This window comes from Tauraco erythrolophus, chromosome 12 (genome assembly GCF_009769465.1).
Source record: "Tauraco erythrolophus isolate bTauEry1 chromosome 12, bTauEry1.pri, whole genome shotgun sequence".
Taxonomy (NCBI): Eukaryota; Metazoa; Chordata; class Aves; order Musophagiformes; family Musophagidae; genus Tauraco; species Tauraco erythrolophus.
Window position 1 is genome coordinate 17,236,232 of NC_141476.1, and position 20,428 is coordinate 17,256,659.

At 49.8% G+C, this 20,428-nt stretch overlaps 1 protein-coding gene and 1 non-coding gene across 2 annotated transcripts; one reads left to right on the forward strand and one right to left on the reverse strand.

The window, feature by feature from the left end:
- The first annotated feature begins 3,803 nt into the window (after nt 1-3,803).
- LOC104378604 (uncharacterized) lies at nt 3,804-4,662 on the forward strand. Its single transcript, XR_015222481.1, has 3 exons — nt 3,804-3,843; nt 3,989-4,186; nt 4,623-4,662. It is a non-coding gene; the product is annotated as an uncharacterized LOC104378604 (transcript).
- Nucleotides 4,663-12,216: 7,554 nt separating this feature from the next.
- On the reverse strand, nt 12,217-18,347 carry TNNC1 (troponin C1, slow skeletal and cardiac type). The gene is made up of 6 exons (XM_009985656.2): nt 18,324-18,347; nt 14,631-14,661; nt 14,158-14,304; nt 13,105-13,219; nt 12,860-12,996; nt 12,217-12,248 (listed from the first exon to the last, which is right to left on the reverse strand). Exons 1-6 carry the CDS (start codon nt 18,345-18,347, stop codon nt 12,217-12,219), a joined length of 486 nt encoding a protein of 161 aa, XP_009983958.1.
- Nucleotides 18,348-20,428: the final 2,081 nt, after the last annotated feature.

The following is a 20,428-nucleotide window of genomic DNA, read 5'->3' on the forward strand; positions in this document are numbered from 1 at the left end:
GCTTGATGCCTCTCTGCAAGGGAGCAGCTTTTAGGGGCGCCCCATAGTGCGTGTCAAGCAAAGTCAGCTGGGCTCCTCCTGCTCAACACCTGAAACTGTTATCACTGATTTTGTCCGGCATGGAGGACACTGAGCAGCAGAGGCTGCCTGCGTGCTGGGGCACTGGAGAGCTACATGGTCACGCTGTGTCCAGCATCCTACATGAACATGGCCTTTCCTCATCTTCTTCCTGTGGAAATGGGGATGAAATTTCCCGATGTCTTGGGGAAATCACCACCTCAACCTTAATTTGCGCCCTTCTTGTAAAACTCAGCCTGGCTCAGCTCTGGCATCAGCACCACGCTGGGCAACCGACAGCCCTGCAAGCACCCGTTTCAGAAAGCACCATGAGGGCAGCCTTATTTTCTTGCTTAATAAGGTGTTCTTTGGCATAACCATGAATCAAGGCAGGTACTGTAACTGTGGGTACGACAGCACACTCGGGCAGGCACCTTGGCAGGGCTGGTGCCATGCTGGGTGAGCAGATACCAAGCAGGGAGGAATGTGGGGTCCCACAGCTGTTTCCCAGTCCCAGGGGGATGACAGCAGGTCACTCATGTTCTCAGCTGCTGAGAAAGACCTCCCAGGTGGCTTCCTCAAGTCATCGTCAGAAGAAACACACTGGAGCACTGGTCCCCAGCCATCGCTGGTCCATGAGCAAGCAGTGTCCAAGGGAGGTGCCCCGGGCACCCTGTGCTTTGTTCACCTTTCAGCATGGGCTGTGGCAGCTGCCTGAGCCCTGGGACATGTTGGGAGGAGTTTCTCACCGTAACATATTCCTTAAATGTAGGTATCAGAATATATAGTATCAGGACACCTCTAAAACATTGCATCGGATGTCAACAGACCCTGCCCATATCCCTTTTGGGGTGGATTACAGTGGTTCCCCAGAAATTAGTGATGTTTTTCTGATTTATACCCACAGAGCTCTTGGCTGGGGCACAGAGTGTCTCTGAGTCACTGACATTACTAAACGGGGGACTTAAGGTAATTCATTACCCCAAGTCCAAACGTCAGCTACAGGGAGGGAGGAGGCAAGATTACAGGAATCTGCTGAAATGTGGCATCAGCCTGAAAGCCATAACAAACCTAACAGAGGTCAATCAGCGTAAGTGTGTGTGATGCAGGACGTTGACTGAGATAACACTGTTGTCAAAAGCACTGTGAGATTTTTATTTTAACCTACGATTTTTTCGTAATTGTTTTCTAGCTGGAGTAATTACCATCCTATGTAATGAGCACAGCTCCTTTAATAGATGACACTTGGGCTAACATGCACTAATTAAGTCTGTAATCACTAAAAGTATGATTGAAGGTTTTGAGCTGGCCAATCGTTCTCAGTAACACCATAATTAGAGGCACCACAGCTCATTAGAGCGCAGGAGATATTCAAGGGGTCTTGATCACCTAGTGGTGTACACGGGTCCTGATCCTGCCTTGGCTCATTCTTTTCACCTGATACTCTGCATTGGTTTGCAGTGGTTTGTAAACTACTCTGAATATATTACACTCAGCCCCACAAACTGAATGCACTTTCACAGCTTTAGTTTAATAATTTGGCTTACGGGTCTGGGCATTAAGCGCAGCTTCTCTCATCCCCACCTGTCTGACTGCTTGTTTCATGTGGCCCCAGCAGCCGTGAAAGACTCCTGGGAGCTCCAACAGCAATAATTGCACTGAGATACTGAAAGAACTTGAAAAAGATAGCTGAAACCATAAGATAAACCCTTCTGTTTCTTCCTATGAAGGACAGCTCAGATATGAGTGAAAAAGATCAAGAGTTTTCATAATCTAATGGCCATGACAACGGGCTGTGGCAGCATATTTCTTTCTGCCTTCTGCAATGCAGTGGAGGCAAATATACCTCTGGGATTCAGTTTTATCTTCCACTGAGCTCAGCCCTTTGGGTTATCAGGAAAGTCAGGCTTTCTCTCTGCAGTTGGCTGTGATTAGCTGGCCGCAGCGATGTCTGAATGTTTTCAGACCCCAGCTCGCTAGTGGAAAGAATTTAAGAAACAGAGCTTTAAAAGTCAGAAGTTTGCATATCAAGAAGGATTTTGTGGTGAACATCGTATTCCAGCTGCAAAATGCCAGTAAAGGAATATTGCTATGTTAATCTATTTTTACACTATTTGCTAGTAACAGCTGCCCAGAATGAAAAAAAAAAAAAACAGAAAACAACAAAACAAACAACAAAAAAACAACCAAACACATTGAAGGCAAATACAGTTTGCAGCTTAGACCTTGCTGGAAATAAAGAGAAATACTGACATTAAATTGCATTAGGTTTCTTTTTCCTGCCTATTTTCTTTTCAGTTTCATCAGCATTACCCATCTATCAAGGATAATCTATTTTTCCCCATTTTTGTAATATGATGAGCTTGTTTGCAGGTATCTGAACTTGAGGCAGGGTAGCTAATTGCTCTGCAAGCAATCAGTCACTGAAAAAAAAAAATGTCTGATTCTCTCTCCCATGTACTGGTCCAGGAGCTTTGGTCTCTGGGCTATTTTTCCGAATCCAGGTTATTTTAGGCAATTCACTCATGCCTCTCATCTTAAAATAAAGGCAATGCCATAAAAAGATGGCAGTGCTTTTCCATTCTACCACCACGCAGAAAAGCCTGGGCGTTTTTTGCTTATTTTTCAAAGGCTCGCGTTTGAAAGCATAGCAACCCCAGTCCGGAACGCTGCCATTCGTAGGCAGATCCAACCCAAAATGGCCCTGGTGCTCCGGTTTGGCTGGCGCTTTTGCAAAGCAGCTGCGCCGTGGATGGATACAGCTCCTCTCGCCCATCTTCGCCATCCTCATAGTGTGTTCCACGTGCTAAAGGCGCGGAGCCCCGGTCTGCGGGTTTTGCAGGGGTGAGACTGTGAACTCCGCGGCCAGCGTGGCCGGGCACAGCCGGGCACGGCGCGGAAGCCCCGTTTGTGCCATCTGTACCGCGGCCGCAGGAGGTGGTGGGCTCTCAGGGGTCGTCGAAGCGGCACAGCCAAAACTGCTGGTTGTCAGGGCGGGGAAACGAGCAGAGCCCTCTGCGGTCTCTCCACCCAAATACGATCGAACAACGTTTAATGGCTCCGCCGCAAAGAAAATATGGCGTGTGCGGTGAACGTGCAGAGGAGCCGTGCCCGAGCGCAGCCGGGCACGGGCGGGGCCCGTCACCTCCGCCGATCGGGCAGTGCCACCCGGCGCCACGGCGGCCCCGGGGGCGGCCATGTTGGCGGGCGGACCGTGTCGCTGGGGGGAACCGTATCGCTGACGGACCGGGGCCGCCACGCCGCCGGGCCTGGGTGTTGCGGGGCCCCGTTACTGCGGGTCCCTCCCCGCTCGCGGGGCCGGGCCGGGAGCGGAGGGCGCAGCCGCCGGGGACGGTGCAGGGGGCGGCATGGGCCGGCGGTGCGGGAAGCGGACCGGGGGGGCCGCCGGCCGGAACCTCCCCGCTGGCGGCGCCTGTTGCGCACCGGAGCGGCGCGGGGTTCCGGTCCTCGACGCCATTTCCCGGCAGCCCCCGCGCTCTGCCCTTCTCTTCCGGTGCGGCGGCGGCGGCGGTGAGTGTTGTTACGCGCAATCCGGCTCCATCAGCGCGCCGCGAGCGGCGGCGGGTAGTTCCCCGGGCTGGGCCGGGGCCGGCACCGCCAGCCGGGGAGGGGGCGAGGCCGAGCGTGTGGCTGCGGCGGGCCGGGGCGGTGGGAGAGGGGCGGGAGGGCGGGGGTCGGTACAGCGGATGCCCCACTGAGGCTCGTCTCCTTCCCCCACAGGTGCAGCTATGGCCAAGTCCAAGAACCACACCACGCACAACCAGTGTAAGCCGGGTTCGGCGTCCCGCCGCCGCGGGGCTGGGGCGGTCTGCGGCTCCGGGACGGGGCGGGGCGGCGTCCTGCGGAGGGGCTTAACCCGCCGCTGTGAGCCGCTCGCTGACGGCAGCACAGCTTTCCCTTTTTTCCCCAGCAAGACAAGCTCCCGGGGGAAGGAAGTCGTGGTGCACGGGGACTGAACGGCGTGTTGAGTGGAAAGAGGGCGCTGCACGAGTCAGGGCTTGTTTGGGCTCAGTGTAAAAATACAGACCAGAAAAAAAGCAAATTTCGTGTGTTCGGACTCAGCACGTTACTGAGGGGCGTTCGGCCGGTGATACTTCGCCAACCGAAGGTGACCACAGTGATAAAACAGTGCTTGTCTGGGTTTTTTTGTATGCAGTAAGTCAGCAGAGTTCACGGGCAGGTTGTCCTTGGTCTCGCACGGTGAACACGGCACCTTTTAGTACTAAATGCGTGTGCTTGAACTTCTTAGTGACTTGAGGTCTTTTGTCGTGCTAATGGTGCTGCTGGTGGTGCATTATTAATTAATAATGCAGGGAGGAGCATGAAATTCGTGGATTAGCAACTCACAGTATCGAGAGCACAGTCTGCAGAGGGATGAGAGCACAGATACGTTCTGAACTTGTGTTCAGTTTGGATAGGAAGGGTTAGAAGATTTTCTGTTCCACATTATTTTGATAGAGTCAGCTGGACTTAAGGAAAGCTAATGCAGCTATTTAATAATAGCAGAAATGGTAATTTAAATTGTTTTCTGGTCTTCCACATAGCCCGTAAGTGGCACAGAAATGGCATCAAGAAACCCAGGTCCCATAGATACGAATCTCTCAAAGGGGTGAGTATTTCTATTAATATCTCCAGGCTGTTAATTCGTTGAGACTTAACCATGAAGAAAAATCCAATATTTGTATTATTTTGATTGGTGTATTTTTTGTAGACAGGGGCTTGTGTTTCAGATGGTCAGAACCACTGTGGGTTTCTATTTTATCTTTGCTTATCTCACATGCAACTGTGGTATTTCTTACCCACATGAAAGCCACCCTTGTACGTTTACAAAACTGCTTTTCAGTTATGGGCCAGTTTTGTCTCTGTTCTGCTCAGGTGGGTATCACTGACTGCTGCTACTAGTGAAACAGACGTGTCAGTTGGATAGCTCTTCTCCCTTTTGAGTTCTGCTGTGTCTTCTACTTCTCTGTACCCTTCAATATTAGTTTACTATCTGTACTAATCCAGAGAATTTCACTCAGAAGATGAGAGGAGTTGGCATTTCTGGACAATACCTATGAAAATTACTGCATTTTGGTTTTTCTGAGGTTAGACAAGTGATACAACAGGATATTTTTCCACACTTCAAAATGAAAATGGGACGTTTTGCCTTTGGGGGGAGGGTTGTGGTGCTCTTAGTTTTGTAGATGTGACATGGGCTTTTTGGGTGTGACATAAAAGCTTGTCTTCTGCATAGCTCAGTGAAGGTTCAGTCCTGCCCCCTCCTGCAGGTAGTCCGGCAGTCTCCGAGTCTGTCTCCTTGCACCGAGTGCATAAGTTAAGATGAAAAAATCCTAACACTCATGTGTGACACTTAAAACACTGTTTACAGTAAAATAGCAGATGTTTCTCAGTGGAGCAGTACCTGATAGTTCTGAGAACTGGTCCTAGCCATGACAGGATGCGTTAGCCAGGCATTAGCTGGCAAAAACTGGGGAGCTACTCTCCTCTGTGCTGTCATTATTTTCCTTTAACGTAAAAAAGGAAAGGCCTGAGGGAATGTCACTGGTCTTTGCCCCAGGGTTACAATGTGTATGTGCTCACCTGCCAGGGTTGGTTTGTGGTACTTCAGATCCAGAATGTATTGTGACATGGAAATGAAATTTGTCTTGTTTACAGCTTTATTTAGCTTGTCGCGTTCTTTCTGTATAGTTATTTATTGCTGTGGTTTGGGGTTGGTTTGTTTGTTTATTGCAATTAAGGAAAATAGCTAGTTAAAGGATGGTTACAGATGGCTAAAATAATTTTATTGATGTAATAAATCAGAAAAAAAAATCCGAATTAATCATAGCTAGCGTTTGGGAATAATTGGAACAATCTGGAGATATATATGTTTCTGCATATGTCTCTTGTACAACATGGCTTATTTTTTCCTTACTGTTCTAGGTTGATCCCAAGTTTCTGAGGAACATGAGATTTGCAAAGAAACACAACAAAAAGGGGCTGAAGAAGATGCAGGCCAACAACGCCAAGCAGGCGGCTGCTCAGCAGAAAAAGGACTGATGTGTTTTAAGACAAAGACCAGTTTTCCTTTTGGCATGTGTGTTACAGCATTTTTGTAATAATAAAATTGGATGTAACAAAATCTTCACCTCCCAAATTTGAGGAGAATCCTACAAAAGTCTTGTTTGAGTTGTATTTTAGATGCCTGCCAGAGCTGCGGAGAGATTTTGCGTTAATATTGTCAGGCTCCACACCTAAAGTAAAACAGCTGCTCCCTCCTCAGTGCTGTTCTGCTGTAATTATTGGTACAGGTCATGAGTGTTCAGCAGTTGAAAGTCTGTTTTCAAGTTGTGGAGTGGTTATTGAGGGAAGCTTTAAAATTTGAACAAGAAACAACTTGTTTCTTCTCGTATAAATTGAAGCCAGTGTTGTCTGGACTTTTGGGTGACAGTATTCAATACAGATAAAGTTATTTTGATACTGGCATTCATGTTCAGAGTTCTCATATGCCACAATTTTTATGGTAGTTTGTAGTGCTGTTAGAGCAAGATGAGATTTCCAAGGGCTGTTACATGTCTGCTGGTTTGCTGTCCAGGTAAGGTAGTTACAGCTACAGAAATCTGGAAGAGTGGCAGGGTACCGAGTGCTGACTAAGGTGTTAGAGATCATAGCAATTGGTGTCAGAAATGGTGTGTGTTTTGTATTCTGAAATACTTAAAAGTATTGAAGTGTTAATGGAGCTACGATGGGAATGTGTAAGGTTATAGAACTATATAAAATACCCATATTTTTCATAGTTACTGTATTTTAGTGGAGATCTTTTGTTGCAGTAACAAAGTACCTACTTGATGAAATGTGCTGACAGGTGAGATAAAGGACTAACATCCAAAAGCCCAAGAGGTGTTGTGACAGGGATTTGTTACTGCTGTCCTGTAGATCAGGAGAGGACTTCACTCTCCAGGTGCCACCAGCCAGCAAAGCTGATTCCGGAGGTGAAATGAGCCACCTGTTAAAATGCAACGAACTGTTCCTGAAACTGCAGTTCCAACGCCTGTCCACCCGGTGGTGTAGATCCACAGATCGACACAGAGGCTGGAAGTTTGCAAGTGTCTTCTGTCTTTGCAGTATAGCGGCAAAACACTTGCTGGATTTCTTTTCAAAAAGAAAAATTTGTCTGAAATATCTAATTAATGTAATTGATTTTTTTAATAGTTTAGCCAATTATCAAAGTGCAATGTTTTGAAACAAGTATTTTGAATTCTTTATGGCTTGAATTCACAAGGGGTTTTTTTCCCCAATTGCCACTTTTTATTTGTTTTTGACTAATTAAAAATACCACTCAGCCCTAAACCAGGCAGTATAAAGATATTTACTAACTTAAAACTCAGGAGTCAAGAGCTTTTAAAGTCTGAGGGAAGTCTGCAAGCCCTAACTGTCTGATTCCTTCTGTGGACATATTTTGGGCTGTTGTGGAGGTTGATGTTTGTCAGATGAAAGAATTTGATTGCTGCGCAAGAGCAGCGTGCTGGTCAGGAGGGATGCTGTGTTGCAGAGAGCGTACAGTCACAGGGCTCGTACCACCAGCTAGAGTCTGCTAAATAGTCACAACAGAAATGTTGTCTGGTCCCTTCTGCCCTCAGGAAAGGCAGGAGGTCAACACATAAGAGGTTCCTGGTGGTGTTAATCCTCCCTGGAGATGTGTTTTTTGCAAGTGACAGGTCACCCAGGGACAGATACATGGTGCTTAAATCCCACTGGCCTCAGTGGTACCCAAGTGCCTGTGGGTATAGGAGGTCTCAATCTGTGTGGCTGGTGCCTTCTCTGCTTGAGAGAGTTTGTCTACAAAGGCAAGATTGCATAGCTGCGGTGCAGGTTAGCGTGTGCATCTGGCAGCCTCAGCTGCCAGCCTGGAGCTGCCCAGCATCGTCCTGCAGCCTTGCTGGGGCTGGCAGAGAAACCCAGCATGGGCAGATGTCCCTCTGGGTTGCTGCTGGTGCTGGAGGAGACAGAGTGGCTGGTCCAGCTCTGTAAGTGAAGGTCAGTCTGGTGCAGGTGTGTCGTGACAAGAAGAGTGAAAGAAAAGCCTTTGAACAGAGCTCTTTGTTTGTCTTGGTGCATCTTCGCCTGTGTGTCTGCAGATCTCCAGCCTCTTTTAAGTTCTGCATTTGAACTCCCTAGCACTAAGGCTTTCTATCTCGGAGGATTTCATGTCTGAACCCTCTTGATGTCTTCTGCAAAGTGCTCGTGTTGTGAGAGTAGCTCACTCGCAGGATGCGGTTTGAGGGAAGAGAGAGGCGAGGGTGAGGCTGAGAAAAGGATGTTGGCATGTTAAGAAGCAGAGAGAAAGATTTAGGCTTCCTGTGGCTCCAGGCAGCTCCCCCAGGCCTGCCTGCAGAAGCAGCCCTTTCATCTTGCTGCCCTTCATGCTGCCCTTCAGTGGGACACCTTCCCAAATAAGGGCTCGCTGACTTTCTGACCAAAATAGCGGCTGCGTGACAAAGTGCAGCGCGGAGGAACGTAACCTTAATCCAGACATCATTGTGTAGCAAGAGACAGGAATTTTGTGAGGCTTCCCCAGCAGCTTGGTGTCAGGTTTGTTGTTGTCTGATCCCTGCACACATGGTGGTCCTGCAGGATGCTGCCTGGACAGTAGTTGGTAATCTATTGCATTTTCTAACCCCATGACAGCTCAGTCGACAATTTCCCTGCTTGTAGAGGTTACCCCAGCCCAGAAGGGAAGGCTGTGGAGAGGAGCCTGTGCTGACACAGCCTCCTGGTAGGTCTTCATCCTCTTTCACTTGCCTTGTGAAGTCAAATTTAAGTTCTGTGTCTTGATTTCTGTTGGTCAAGTGAGGCTGAAGATTCTTTTTAAGAGGATTATGTATGCAGAGCCCAGGATATGGAACTGGCAGCTGTGGCCCGCTCAAAACTATTCCCATTACGCAGAGCTCTGTCATCTCTGACATTTAAAAACTGCAGAACTCCTAAGATGCAGCCCTTGGTGTCCTGCAGGAAGCCAATGAGCTTGAGAGCATCTCTCTGCTCAGCTACTGCTGCGCATCAGGTTATACATTTCATGTTTGCTGCTGGTGTATGTCATACTCGCTGCAGATATTTCTCCCTGTTGCAATTAAGAGGACTCAGTATCAAGTTCCAGTTTGGCTCCTTTTTTCCCTTTGGTTACAAAAAAAGAAAAAAGACAGGGAGCAAAGGGCACGTAACTGAATACTGGATCAGCTCATTTGGCAAAGATGAGGGATCTCACTGCAAGCCAAGAGCACAGCACTGGGAGGAGAAATCAGCACTGGGAAATGCTCTGATGGGACAGAGTATTCACTGGGGACATTGATGTTCTCAGTGAAAATGAGAAGTAGGGCTGGACACGTGTTGCTCTGTCCCCATTTCCTGCCTTCCAGTAGTGTGTTAAACAAAAAGCGGTGAACAGAACGAGTTCTGCTTTGCCCAGGTTTCGAGGCCATTGCAGGTGTTTCTACACGACAGGGGCTTTGGCATGGTGAAATGTCATTTCTCTGACCTATCTTAGCCCGCGTTACGCTGCTGCTGCAGGAATTAAATCCACTGCCAGCAAAAACAAGCAGAACAAATGACCTGAGCACTGTGGCTGTGCCCAGTGGCACGGGCTGCCGTCAGCTGCCAGCGCAGCGCCCGTTTCAGCTGGGGGTTAAGCGCACACAGGTTTGGGGGCTGGGTTAGAGAGTGGTAAATGGCTTTTTACCTGGTAAAAAAATGGATGGATGTTTCAATGACTACTTTTATTTTCCTTTTAAACAGTGCTTGTGGATCTGGGGTTGGAACTAGATGATCTTTAAGGTCACTTCCAACCCAAACCATTCTATGATATGTGTCATGTTCCTTAAAGGCTTCTGGCACCAAAACTTCGCAACACATGCAGGGAAAACTGCAAAGTTATTTGGAGTTGCGTAGAGACATGGACTCCTGGGTGGTTTTCATTCATCATTAGCACAACTTCAGGCATGTCCCTTCTGTGGAGGCTTCAACCAGGCTGATCCTTGTACTTGGTACTGGTTTTCCAGCCGTCTGACCTGCATGCTGGCCTGTCGCGTCCTGTTACATTCCTTATGCAGTTGTTCCTGTGTTTTAGCCAGCAGTGAAATCCTCCTGCAGCGCCCCACCCCATGGCATTTGCTGTCTTACTTTTGGAGGACAGTCAGTGTGTTAAGACAAATGGGTCTCACAGCAGTTTCAGACTTCACCCAGGGCACGCTGACGTGCTGGCACCTCTGGTCTAACGACTAAAAAAGCACAAACGGTCCCCAGCATGTCAGCTCTTCTAGGGGCAAGTTTAAGCTGATACAAGACCTGGATCCTCTTTCTTTCCAGCCACAATCTTGCCTGTTTTGTTCTCAGAAAAGAGTGGGTAGATGACGAGGCTGACTTGCTGCTGCCTGTGCCACTGAACTGAGGGAGGAGAGGTTCATCATTTTCCCTGGGGTCACAGCAAGAGTCCAGGCATCCCGCTAGGCCACCAAGTTGGCTGAAGGGAGGGGGTTAAAATGGGAAAGTTCCTTATTTTTTCTCTCATTCACTCTTTAGGGAGCCAAAGCCTGTCCATAAGCAGTAGTGAGTATGTTGGAGGAGCCTGTATTAAGTGTTGACATCTGGTCGGGACAGAGGATGGTAATGGGGCTGCTGGTGATGCCTGCTGAGATGTGATGTGAGAGCGTGGGTTGCCCATGGGCTGGATGGCTATGGCTGTGGGGAGAGTCACCTTGGCTCGCAGCCGAAGCCTGGGTATTTGCACCTCTGCAGAGGTGTCCTGGGGTAAAACATTTCAGCTGTGTCCTCGGGAGCAGGTCTAGTGGGAAATGACTTCTGTTGCTACCTTGGGGAGGTGGAAAATGATTGTTTTTTGATCTCTAGGCTGTGGATTCATTGGAAACAGAAGATGGTAACACTTGGGAGCGTTTTCTGTCACAGGGTTGTTCGACCCAATGCATTGCTGTCTGTTGGCTTCTGGTGCACCTGCAATTCTGCTCCATCAGCAGGAGCTATGGCCTTGCGGGCTTGGGACCCTCGCAGAGACCACTCTGAGCAGGTCTTCCAGATGTTTGCATTAGCAGCATTCTCAAAATACGCTGGGTTTTAAGGAAAATCAGCTGCTCTAGCTGGCAGGGGTGCATTTCCATGGTTTCTCTGGTGTTAACGAGCCCTGGTTGGGCAACATATTTGGTGGTCATTGTCCGGAAGAAAGACACAGCTGTGTCTTTTCCAGCAACAGACAGCCCCTCTCGTACCTGTGCTCACCTCAAGCCTGTTTGGCCTGAATGCCAATATTTCGTTATTGCTACAAATGAGTGTCACATCAAATTCAGCTGCTCAGGGTGTCATTTCCATGGGAGGATTAAAAAAAAAAAAAGGGAAAAAGCTGGTTTGGGGAGGAAAGGCAGAAGGACGGTGCAGCGGGCAGGAGGGCGCTGGGCCCAAGGGCAGCATCGCTGTGCCAATGTTTATTTTGCTTGGGTAAACGTTTGATTTTAGCAACACGACTGCAATGCGGGAGCTGTGCTGGGGTTGTAATTCGATGGGAGGAGGCAGCTATGCGCAGGGGGAGCTGCTAATGCTGCAGGAATGCCACGCTTCCTTGGGACGAGGGAAGATGGCACCCGAGGCCCTCAGGGACAGCATGGCATGTCCTCCTCGGCCCCGCTGTCATCCTGCACCTGGGGGCCCCTGTGGCCCACGTGGATGTGGTTTCCAAGGGAAAATTGGGTGTTGCGGTTATCGTGGCGAGGCTCCCACCCAGGGCTGCTGGAGGACCGTGTTCCTGAGCACGCTCACCATGGCAGGGGCAAGGAGGTGCAACATAGCAGCCCCCCGCCAAGCACCCGCTGCCCTGTTGGCCGGGCTTTGCCATGGGGCTGGCGGCAAAATACCTCCTTGGAGGCGTAAATCTTCCCAGACAAGGCTTGCAGGCGCTTGGTGTGGCCCCATTAGTCATGCATATGCAAAGTTCTCACTAAACCTCCAAGGAATGACCATCTGAGGTGTTTGGTATGAACACATTTTATTTTCCCGTTGGCCACCCTTCTCAGCACTCAGTCTTCATGCTGGTAGCCAGGGGACTTATCCAAGGAGATGAGACGAAAGCTGGTTTAGGAGATTTGGGTTGTTCATCTATTCAACTCCCTTCATAAACTCCAGGAATTCTGCAAAGCGGAAGACATTGGAGACAAAGGGAGTAAGGTGGGACTGAAGGGCCCTTGCAGCTGCCAAGAGCACTCCTGGCAGCATTCCCCAGCCCTGTCTCCTTTTCCATCCCCCTGAGGGGTGGGAAGCTGAGGGGGAATGGCTACTGGTCCTCTGGGTGTGGCAAGGACTCCTCGTGACTCCCACTGGAAATGTCATCAGAGCCCAGCATCACCCTTGGCTGCCACCAAAACGCCAGAGGTCAGCACCCAGGGAGGGACACGGCCACGAGTTCAGCTTGGAAATGGTCTTGAGGGTCATTTCAGCAGCATCGCATTCAAAGACACAGCCCTTCAGAGCTGGGGCTTGTGTTGAGGGGGCAGGAGGGGACAGCAGGTTTCTTTGCTTTTCTGCAGGCTGGCTTTCGCAGCGTGGGGAGAGTTGAGGCAGCCCCAGGCCCTTGCTATCCTTCCAGAAAGCATAAGAAACCCCCCCCATCCCTGTGCAATCAGGCATATTGCCCAGCACTGCCTGAAGCAATGCTTCACGCCCATCCCTGAAAGCAACCTGGGAGCTGCCCAGGGGACGCTCAAGGGCTCACAACCAAAATGCAGACAATAAAGACTCCTACCATCGTAGTCAATCCTGCCATCGTTGTTTTTATCTCCATCTTTCATCAGTTCTTCTATGTCATCCTCGGTGATGGTCTCTCCCGTCGCCTGCAGCATGATTTTCAGCTCCTCGAGGTCGATATAGCCATCAGCATTTCTGTGCAAGGACAGAAGAGCTCAGGAGCAGACCGGCACGCTAGGGAGGGGGAGACAGAGTGGCTGCACTGCTCCTGCCACCCCGCTGTGCTGCAGTCACAGCTCTTACTTATCAAACATCCTGAAGAGATCTGAGAGTTCCTCTTCAGTTTTTCCTTTGCTGTCATCTTTCATACACCGGACCATCATAACAAGGAACTCATCAAAGTCTACAGTGCCGCTGCCTGCAGGCAAAATAAACACCATCAGCTGGTGCTACACAGAGTGGACAAGGAACGCCAAGTGAGGGATCACACTTCTCTTTAGTAACCTAGGAGCAAAGGTCAGGTGAGCAGCCCTGCAGCAAGAGGCAGCTTTCAGGACGCTGGTGTAAGTGACTGAGGCCATGGACTGACTTCATCACTGAATTTTTACCTTTTGCCGTCGTTTTGCTAAGGCAGAATGAACCAAAGTCCTACTGGAAGCACTGATGAATGGAAATTTCTGCTATTTCTGCTAATTTCTGATACCTGTCCATCTCATTCAGGTATTAAAAGTTCCAGAAGGCAGGTCTCCATGCAGTGTGTTTTTTTCAATGTGTTTTTTCAAGTGTTGTTTTCAATGACACAGCTGTTTTCCTTTTTCACCTGATTTTTAACTGTTTTTTTGTTTTCCAGTTACTTAGTATGGTATTTCTGCCCACCTTGCACACAGCAGATTTTGTTATGTGTGATCGGTACACTGATTTAATCCATATCAGTTATTTGTGTGTGTGTGTAGGTACACTTGTATTCTCACTTTCCCAAAGACAGAATCCTGTAATTGTGGCATTTCTGAAGTTGCAGTTGCTACATTCAGCCTAGATTTTGTTTTATAAATGGATCTGTACGATTTCAGAGTGGCCCCCAAAATCAGTTCAAGCAGCCCGATCATTATAGGAATAATAATGCTTAAAGTTTCTCTTTGCCTGGAAATTTCCTAAAGGATCCACGCTAAAGTTTGGTGAGTGTTGAGTGTTCTTCAAAATCACAGTACTGCCAGTTGCTTGCCTGCAGGCTGTGGCTGTCCCCAGCACAGATCCTGCCAGTGCTGCACAGGCGCTGAGCGTTCCCGACCTGCACTGTGCCCCCCCCATGCCACAGGCATGGTGCCTGGGAGAGTGGAAGAAACCCACATCTCTCACCATCCTCATCCACCTCGTCTATCATCTCCTGCAGCTCCTCAGGGGTGGGGTTCTGCCCCAGCATCCGCATCACCTTCCCCAGCTCCTTGGTGCTGATGCAGCCGTCCTCCGCCCCCAGCACGAAGATGTCAAAGGCAGCCTTGAACTCTGGGGAGAGAGAGGAGAGGAGATGTGGGGGTCTTGCCCCACACCTCAGCCCTGCAGGTGAGCAGCCCTGGGGCAGGGGGCTGGCCCCTGGCACAGCCTCCCCTGCACAGGCACCCTGGCGCTGCCCGGGCACCACACGACAATGACACCCGGACACGTGCACACAAATTTTCTCGCGTGAAATGCTGGTGGATCAAAATCCCTGGGTTATGCCCTGCTTTGGCTGGCTGCTAGATATATTCTGGGGTGTACTGGCTGCAGCAGGCTGGGCTGCCAGCTGGGGAGCTCGTCTTTAGGCTGTGATGTCAGGTTAAAGATGCACGTACCATTTTTTTGCTCTTCTGTCAGCTGCTCAACCTGCAAGGAAAACGCAGAGAGCAAGTCATTTTTCTTCCTCAGCATCGCCGATGGTTATAAGGTACCATTGTTTGTTCAGCAGCCTTCAGCCAAGCCTCAATGGTCACCCTCATGGACTACAGGATACACAACCGATCAGGTTTTGACACCACAACTTTTTGTAGTCTAAGAGATTCTTCCCCTTAAAATCAATTATCCCCAACTCCTTTGAAGTGAGCATTGTTTCTCCAGAGTGGCAGCATCCGAGACACAGCAGAAGTAGCCTTTGCACAAGCAGGGAAGACCCATTGGGAAAAAGCATTTGTCTCTGTCAACAATTTAGGGATAATTTCGTGTTGCTGGGAGGCTTCGCAGCAGGATGGCTGTGCTGCTGAGGGCTGCTCGTGCGTGGGCTGAGGCCAGGCCAGAGGTGGGATGTGCTGGAGAGGTCCCTGGGGAGGGAGAGGTGGACAAGATCATCCCTAGTAGTTGTCTATCAGCCCTAGATTCAGGAAGCTCTCTGCACTATCCAAGCATTAAGAGCTGGTCTACTTCCATCCAAGTCAGTGTTTCTGACAAGGGTTTCTGCCTCCGAAGGGAGCGGCTATTCCCTTTACCCTGTTTTGGGTTGCTGCCTGAAGAAACGCCCATGGGGCCATTAGGCGTTAGCCAAAATGGGCCAGCAGATTGTTCCCAAACCCTGCCCTAGCTCATTCCCTGCAGACAATCAGCAGGAGCTTATTAGTTAGCATGAATTAATTAAAATAATCAATGAGGAGAGCAAGAGGAATCCATCAGCCCCTTTGAGTGCATTTCTCTGTTTGGCTTCATTCCTGCCTGCAGGTATTGCTTATCTAAAATTGCTGACCCCACCACCGGGTCCAGCTGCCCCTTCAGTAGCATCCATTAAAATGCTGACTCTTCCCTCCCAGGCTGGTTGACAGCCTCTCCAGAGCCAGCCAGACATGACCCCTGCCAGGACTACCTCTGGCCCATGCAGAGGGTGCCTGACCCCACTAATGTCTCCTTACTGCCATCTCCATGCCATGTGTGAGCAGTCCCCAATACTCATCCCTGCCGTGTTTCGGTCAGGGCAGAACCCCTCAACCTGGGGTTGTGGCACCCTTAGAGGGAAGGCTGATGCTTTTGCCCCGAAGAGGAGTGGTTTTGCGAAAGCCGGCTGGATATCCTTCCCACTTTTTCTTAGTGGGACAGAGGCTACAGGAAGCGGGCAGAGAGCCTTATCCCACTCCTCACACACCAGGAGGTGAAGACTTTGAAGTCAGAAAGAGCTACAGACGGTGGCAGGATTGCCATAGCAGGAGGAAACCCAAGCCCACCATGGCCCCGGCACTGCTGAAGGCAGGCAGGCAGGCAGCTGCCAGCACTTCTGGGATATGGTTTGGGCAGAGTGAGGGCAGCCACAACGCTCCCTCAGCCGATGTCCACAGCCACCGTCCTGCCACTCGCGTAACCTGACCCTCTTGGTGCGTTGGCTATTTATAAGCCCGGGTGAGAGAGGTGCTGGAGATAAAGATGAGCTCCCTGATTGTTCCCAGGCTTTGGTATTTATCCTTGCAGCCCTTTATCTGGACACTTGTCCCTGGCACTGTTCTTCGTGTCGCTTAACAGAGCCTAAAAATGTTCCCGAAATAGCTTTGTGTTTGCACACCCTTATCTAGGCATGAGTGGGCAAGATGAAAATCCATTGGGTTCTCTGGTTGCACGTAGGGAATTTGGCGTAAATATAATATTAATATATGCCATCAGCATGCAGCAAGTAAAAAATACTCACTTCCAAAGTTTCCTTGACTACTGAAGTGATCAATGTGGAGCTATGCTCCATGTAAATGAAACGCACGGTAACTACAGAGTGACACTTTTGTTAGCGAGATCTCTCGAGCTGTTTATAGTGCCCTCTGGACATGGGTGCTGTTCGCAGCTTTAGTCCTCTTTTCCCTCCACATCATTTCAGGGACAGGTTTCTGTGGTGGCGGTGTGGACGCAAGCACTAAGCTCACAGCACTGGGCGGCCGTGGTAACGCCAAATCTGCTGTGCTTTGCTTTTATCGGCTCTCTCCTTCATCCCGTGTTTCCGTCTGAAGTCAGACAGGGGAAGTTGAAGTTCTTCAATTTTTTTTCCAGGTAAGTGTTTAAAAATCGTTAAAATCCTGGGGAATATATCCATGAAAACCCTGTTTGTCTCAGCTGTGCCTGACTTGGACTTGTTTTGCCTCTGTAAGGGTGCTGGCAGTTCATGCCCAGGACTCGAGTCCCACGTTTAACAGCACGCTCCTGCCTTCAAACCACCAGCAAGATCCTATGGGAGTCCATAGGGTCTTTTGTGTGGCTCATTTCCCTAGTCAAGGGCTCTGTGTTTGGGGTAAGTTTTTGGTATATGAGGTAGGAATTTTTGGGTTGTTCTCTATTGCCGCATTTCTTTTTTCTCAGCTAAATTCCTCCATGGTCCAACTCCACTAGAGCCCACAGGCTTCAGCTAGGAATGACCTTCTCCTGTGGATTTTTGCCCATCTCTGGGGCAGAGGTTGGAGAGAGGCTGGAGCTTGTAGGTGGGGAACCTTTTCTTTTCAGGGTTCTCCACCCATGTTGCCAGCACGTTGCCCCAGCTGATGGACAGACCCTCTGGCTGTGGGCATCTCAGCTTGCAAAGCACTTCAGCCTTTCTTGCTAACTACATGCATGAGGTCCCTCAACAATGAGGAGAGGACCTGTGCCTTGAGCAGCAGAGAACATATTTAATTAAAAAGCTTAATTAGAGAGGCCTGGATTTTCTTTGATTTTTCACATTTTTCTCCCTTTTTGAGGTGTTGGCTGGGGTACTCAGCGCTATATTGCACAGCCATTCCTGAGCCTTTTCACGCTATCGGGATTGCTTGGGGGGCTCCATTTCACAAGGTTCAAGGAGGAGGACCACCAAAGGACAGGAGAGGTGTGAGCATTTTGTTGTTTTCTTCAATTACGTATCCTGCAATATCTTTCTTCCCTTTAAAAAACTTGGAATTACAATAGGACTTGTATGATGTAGTTTTTGTGCCTTTGGTTAAAAATCAAACCTGATGAACTATATATTTTAAATTTAAAAAAGCACCAAAAAGGTCTTATTTTATCTCCAGTTATGCAAGAGAGACAGTAGCAATCCACACTATCCAGAATCTATTTTCATCCTTATTCCACTCACGTATTGCTGCCTGTCTATATTACAAAATAATGCAGTGTCCTTATTACAGACCAAATAGTTTGGGTTTACCCGATGAGCGCAGCGTGCAGCTGTGTAAGTTAAAATAGCCGTTAGGATGCTCTACGTTCCCCAAGAGCATAGCTCACATTCTGGATTTCTGCAGAGCAGATATCGGGAGTGGCAAAGCAGAGGTGGATGTTTGGAAATAACTTACAAAAGCTGAGGGTTTTTTCAAATCTCCCAGAAAAATATTCAGCTAAGGAAGGGGAAACATAGCAATGGCAGAGTTACAAAGCACCACAAAGAAGGTGAGGTTTAACTCATGGGAAAGATCTGTGTCTTGGATGAAGACATTGACTAAAAGATGCCACCCTATAATTATTTCTTATTAGTATTTCTCCACTGAATTAATTCCATCACACTATAAAATCCCCAAAAACCCTTTAAACCCCCCCAAACGACAGCCCCAAAGGCAGGCACTTACCGCTGCCTTATAGATGTCATCCATGGCTGGAGAGGGTGGGCGAGGGGCTGAGGGATGTCACGGTCACACTCTGCCGGCACTGTGCCCGTAAGCCTGGCTGATATAGGGGGCTGCCCGCCCCGGTGATGTGACCAGCCCACTGGCAGCCCCGCATGCCCATTCCTGTCCCTGTCCCAGCCCCGTCCCCACAGGAACGCCTCGCCTGCGTGCCTTGGGACAGCCAGCCCCAGCCCCGCTTCGGGGCAGCTGGAGGTTTCCTGGTGACTTTGATGTGGGAACGAGTGAGCCCTTTCTGTCCGATTTCTGCAGGACCCTTGCTGGCATATTGGGATATTTGGCTGTCCTGACCGCATGCATGTCACCCTGCCACCTCCACCTCCCGTGTGTTCCCCATCTGGAAGCTGCATTAGAAAGATTATACTGTGCCTAATTAAATCAGGTAATAGGGGAAAGGCATGCCTCCCAGAACATCCCCGTCCAGCAGCAATGCCCCCCAGGGGCAATGGGAACAGGAGATGTCGGGGCCTCCCTGTCTCCTCTGCCAGCTGTCCCCAAACTAACAGGGGGACATGGGGCTGGGGTGGATGCCCTCAGAAGAGCCGATGCCATGTGCGTGCAGGCACTGAGGCCGAGGGGAATGTGTGGTGCCGATGCTACGGCGAGGAGAAGCATGGAGGCAGATGGACGTGGCCTCTGTTTTCTGTGTTCTGCTGGGGCTGTGAAATGGGGGCGAGCAGTGGGGTGGCTGTCAGCTGAGCTCAATTTCAGGGATAATTCCCAGTGTTTTAGGAAACCAAGACTCACTTCACTCAATCAGTGAGCTGACCTGTGCCCACTGCAAACAGGGAAAATCCACTCTCCTGGGTTCATCATGGATTTACCCCACCACCGTGGAGAATAAAACACGCCAAAGGCCTCCAAGTGATGACCAGCATTTTCTCCGTGCTGGGAAAAGCGTTTTAATCCACAGCTACCAAAGCAAACCCTCTTTTTGGTGATTCGGGACTCCCTCTTGTGTCCAAAAGAGCTACAGATGGCTCCCGTGTCTCCGGGAGATGAAGGCTCACCTCCAGCGAGCTCATATTGCTGTTAGCAAGACTGAAAATACCACGAATGCAGCTGTTAGGTTTCATCTCTTCTAAAAATCACTTTCTCCCTTTAATAGAAGTAATGTTTCATGCAAAAAAAAAAAAAAAATTGCTGTCCCTGTATAACCCCTAGCCAGAGTGGCGTTAACCAGGGACCCAGGGTGGTGTCAGCACGAAGCGAGGGCACAGAGGGACTCAGAGCAGTGGCCCATGCCACATCCTCCCAGGTTTTGCAGTCCCAAAAGATTTACTTGCTCCAGAGCCTGGTATGAACTGTGGTCCTGCGGGCACCCGCTGGCATTGATCTACCCAGGCTTCAGCTGAGCTTTGTCTCTTCTCAGCATGGGGATGGCAGATGTATTAAAAAGGAAAATAGTTATATTTAAGGAATTAATTTTTGAATCATGTTAGTATTCAGAATTGGAACATATTTATAGTTCGGTTGCCTTGAGCACAGAAAAGGCAGTAAAGGCTGCAAAGGGTAGTAGTTATTTTGTTAAAGGGCATCAGAGCCTGTCCTTAGGCGAAGGCAGGGGCTGGGATGGGGGTGTCCACTGTCCCACACCACTGACCCATCACTCAAACCCTCCCAGGCACCCCCATGGACACCCCCCAGTGAAGTGCTGCCCCAAGGCCAACCCCAGCTTTTCTCTCCCGCGGGATTCCCTGCGGAGCTAGCAGGTGCTGGCCCTGGGCACTGCCAGGCACCGCGGCAGAGGGCAAGGAATCACGCCTGGTCCCATCCCTCCGTCCCAGGAGACAACGGCTCTGAGTCACTCCCCTGAAAACAGCCCTGGGATACGTCAGAATATATCTACGGCCGACGCAGGGCGGGAGCTGGAGCTCTAACATTGCCTTCAAAGGGTCACGGCCGTGCTCCCGGAGGAGCTGGGTTGAAATCCAGGTGGGCATGTGGAAGAAAGGGCTCTGTCTGCTCAGGCAGGGGAACCCTGGGCCACTGCCACCATGCACACCGCCACGGGAAAGCTGCGCTTCTGCAAACGCCCGACATGAACA

Bases quoted from the DNA above. Each gene is read 5' to 3' on its own strand.
- TNNC1 (XM_009985656.2), bottom strand. From the start codon at position 18,347: ATGGATGACATCTATAAGGCAGCG. The intron at 14,305-14,630 runs GTACGTGCATCT...CTCTCTCCCCAG, and splicing joins GACAGAAGAGCAAAAAAATG to AGTTCAAGGCTGCCTTTGAC. The intron at 12,997-13,104 runs GTAAGAGCTGTG...GTCCTTGCACAG, and splicing joins CTCTTCAGGATGTTTGATAA to AAATGCTGATGGCTATATCG.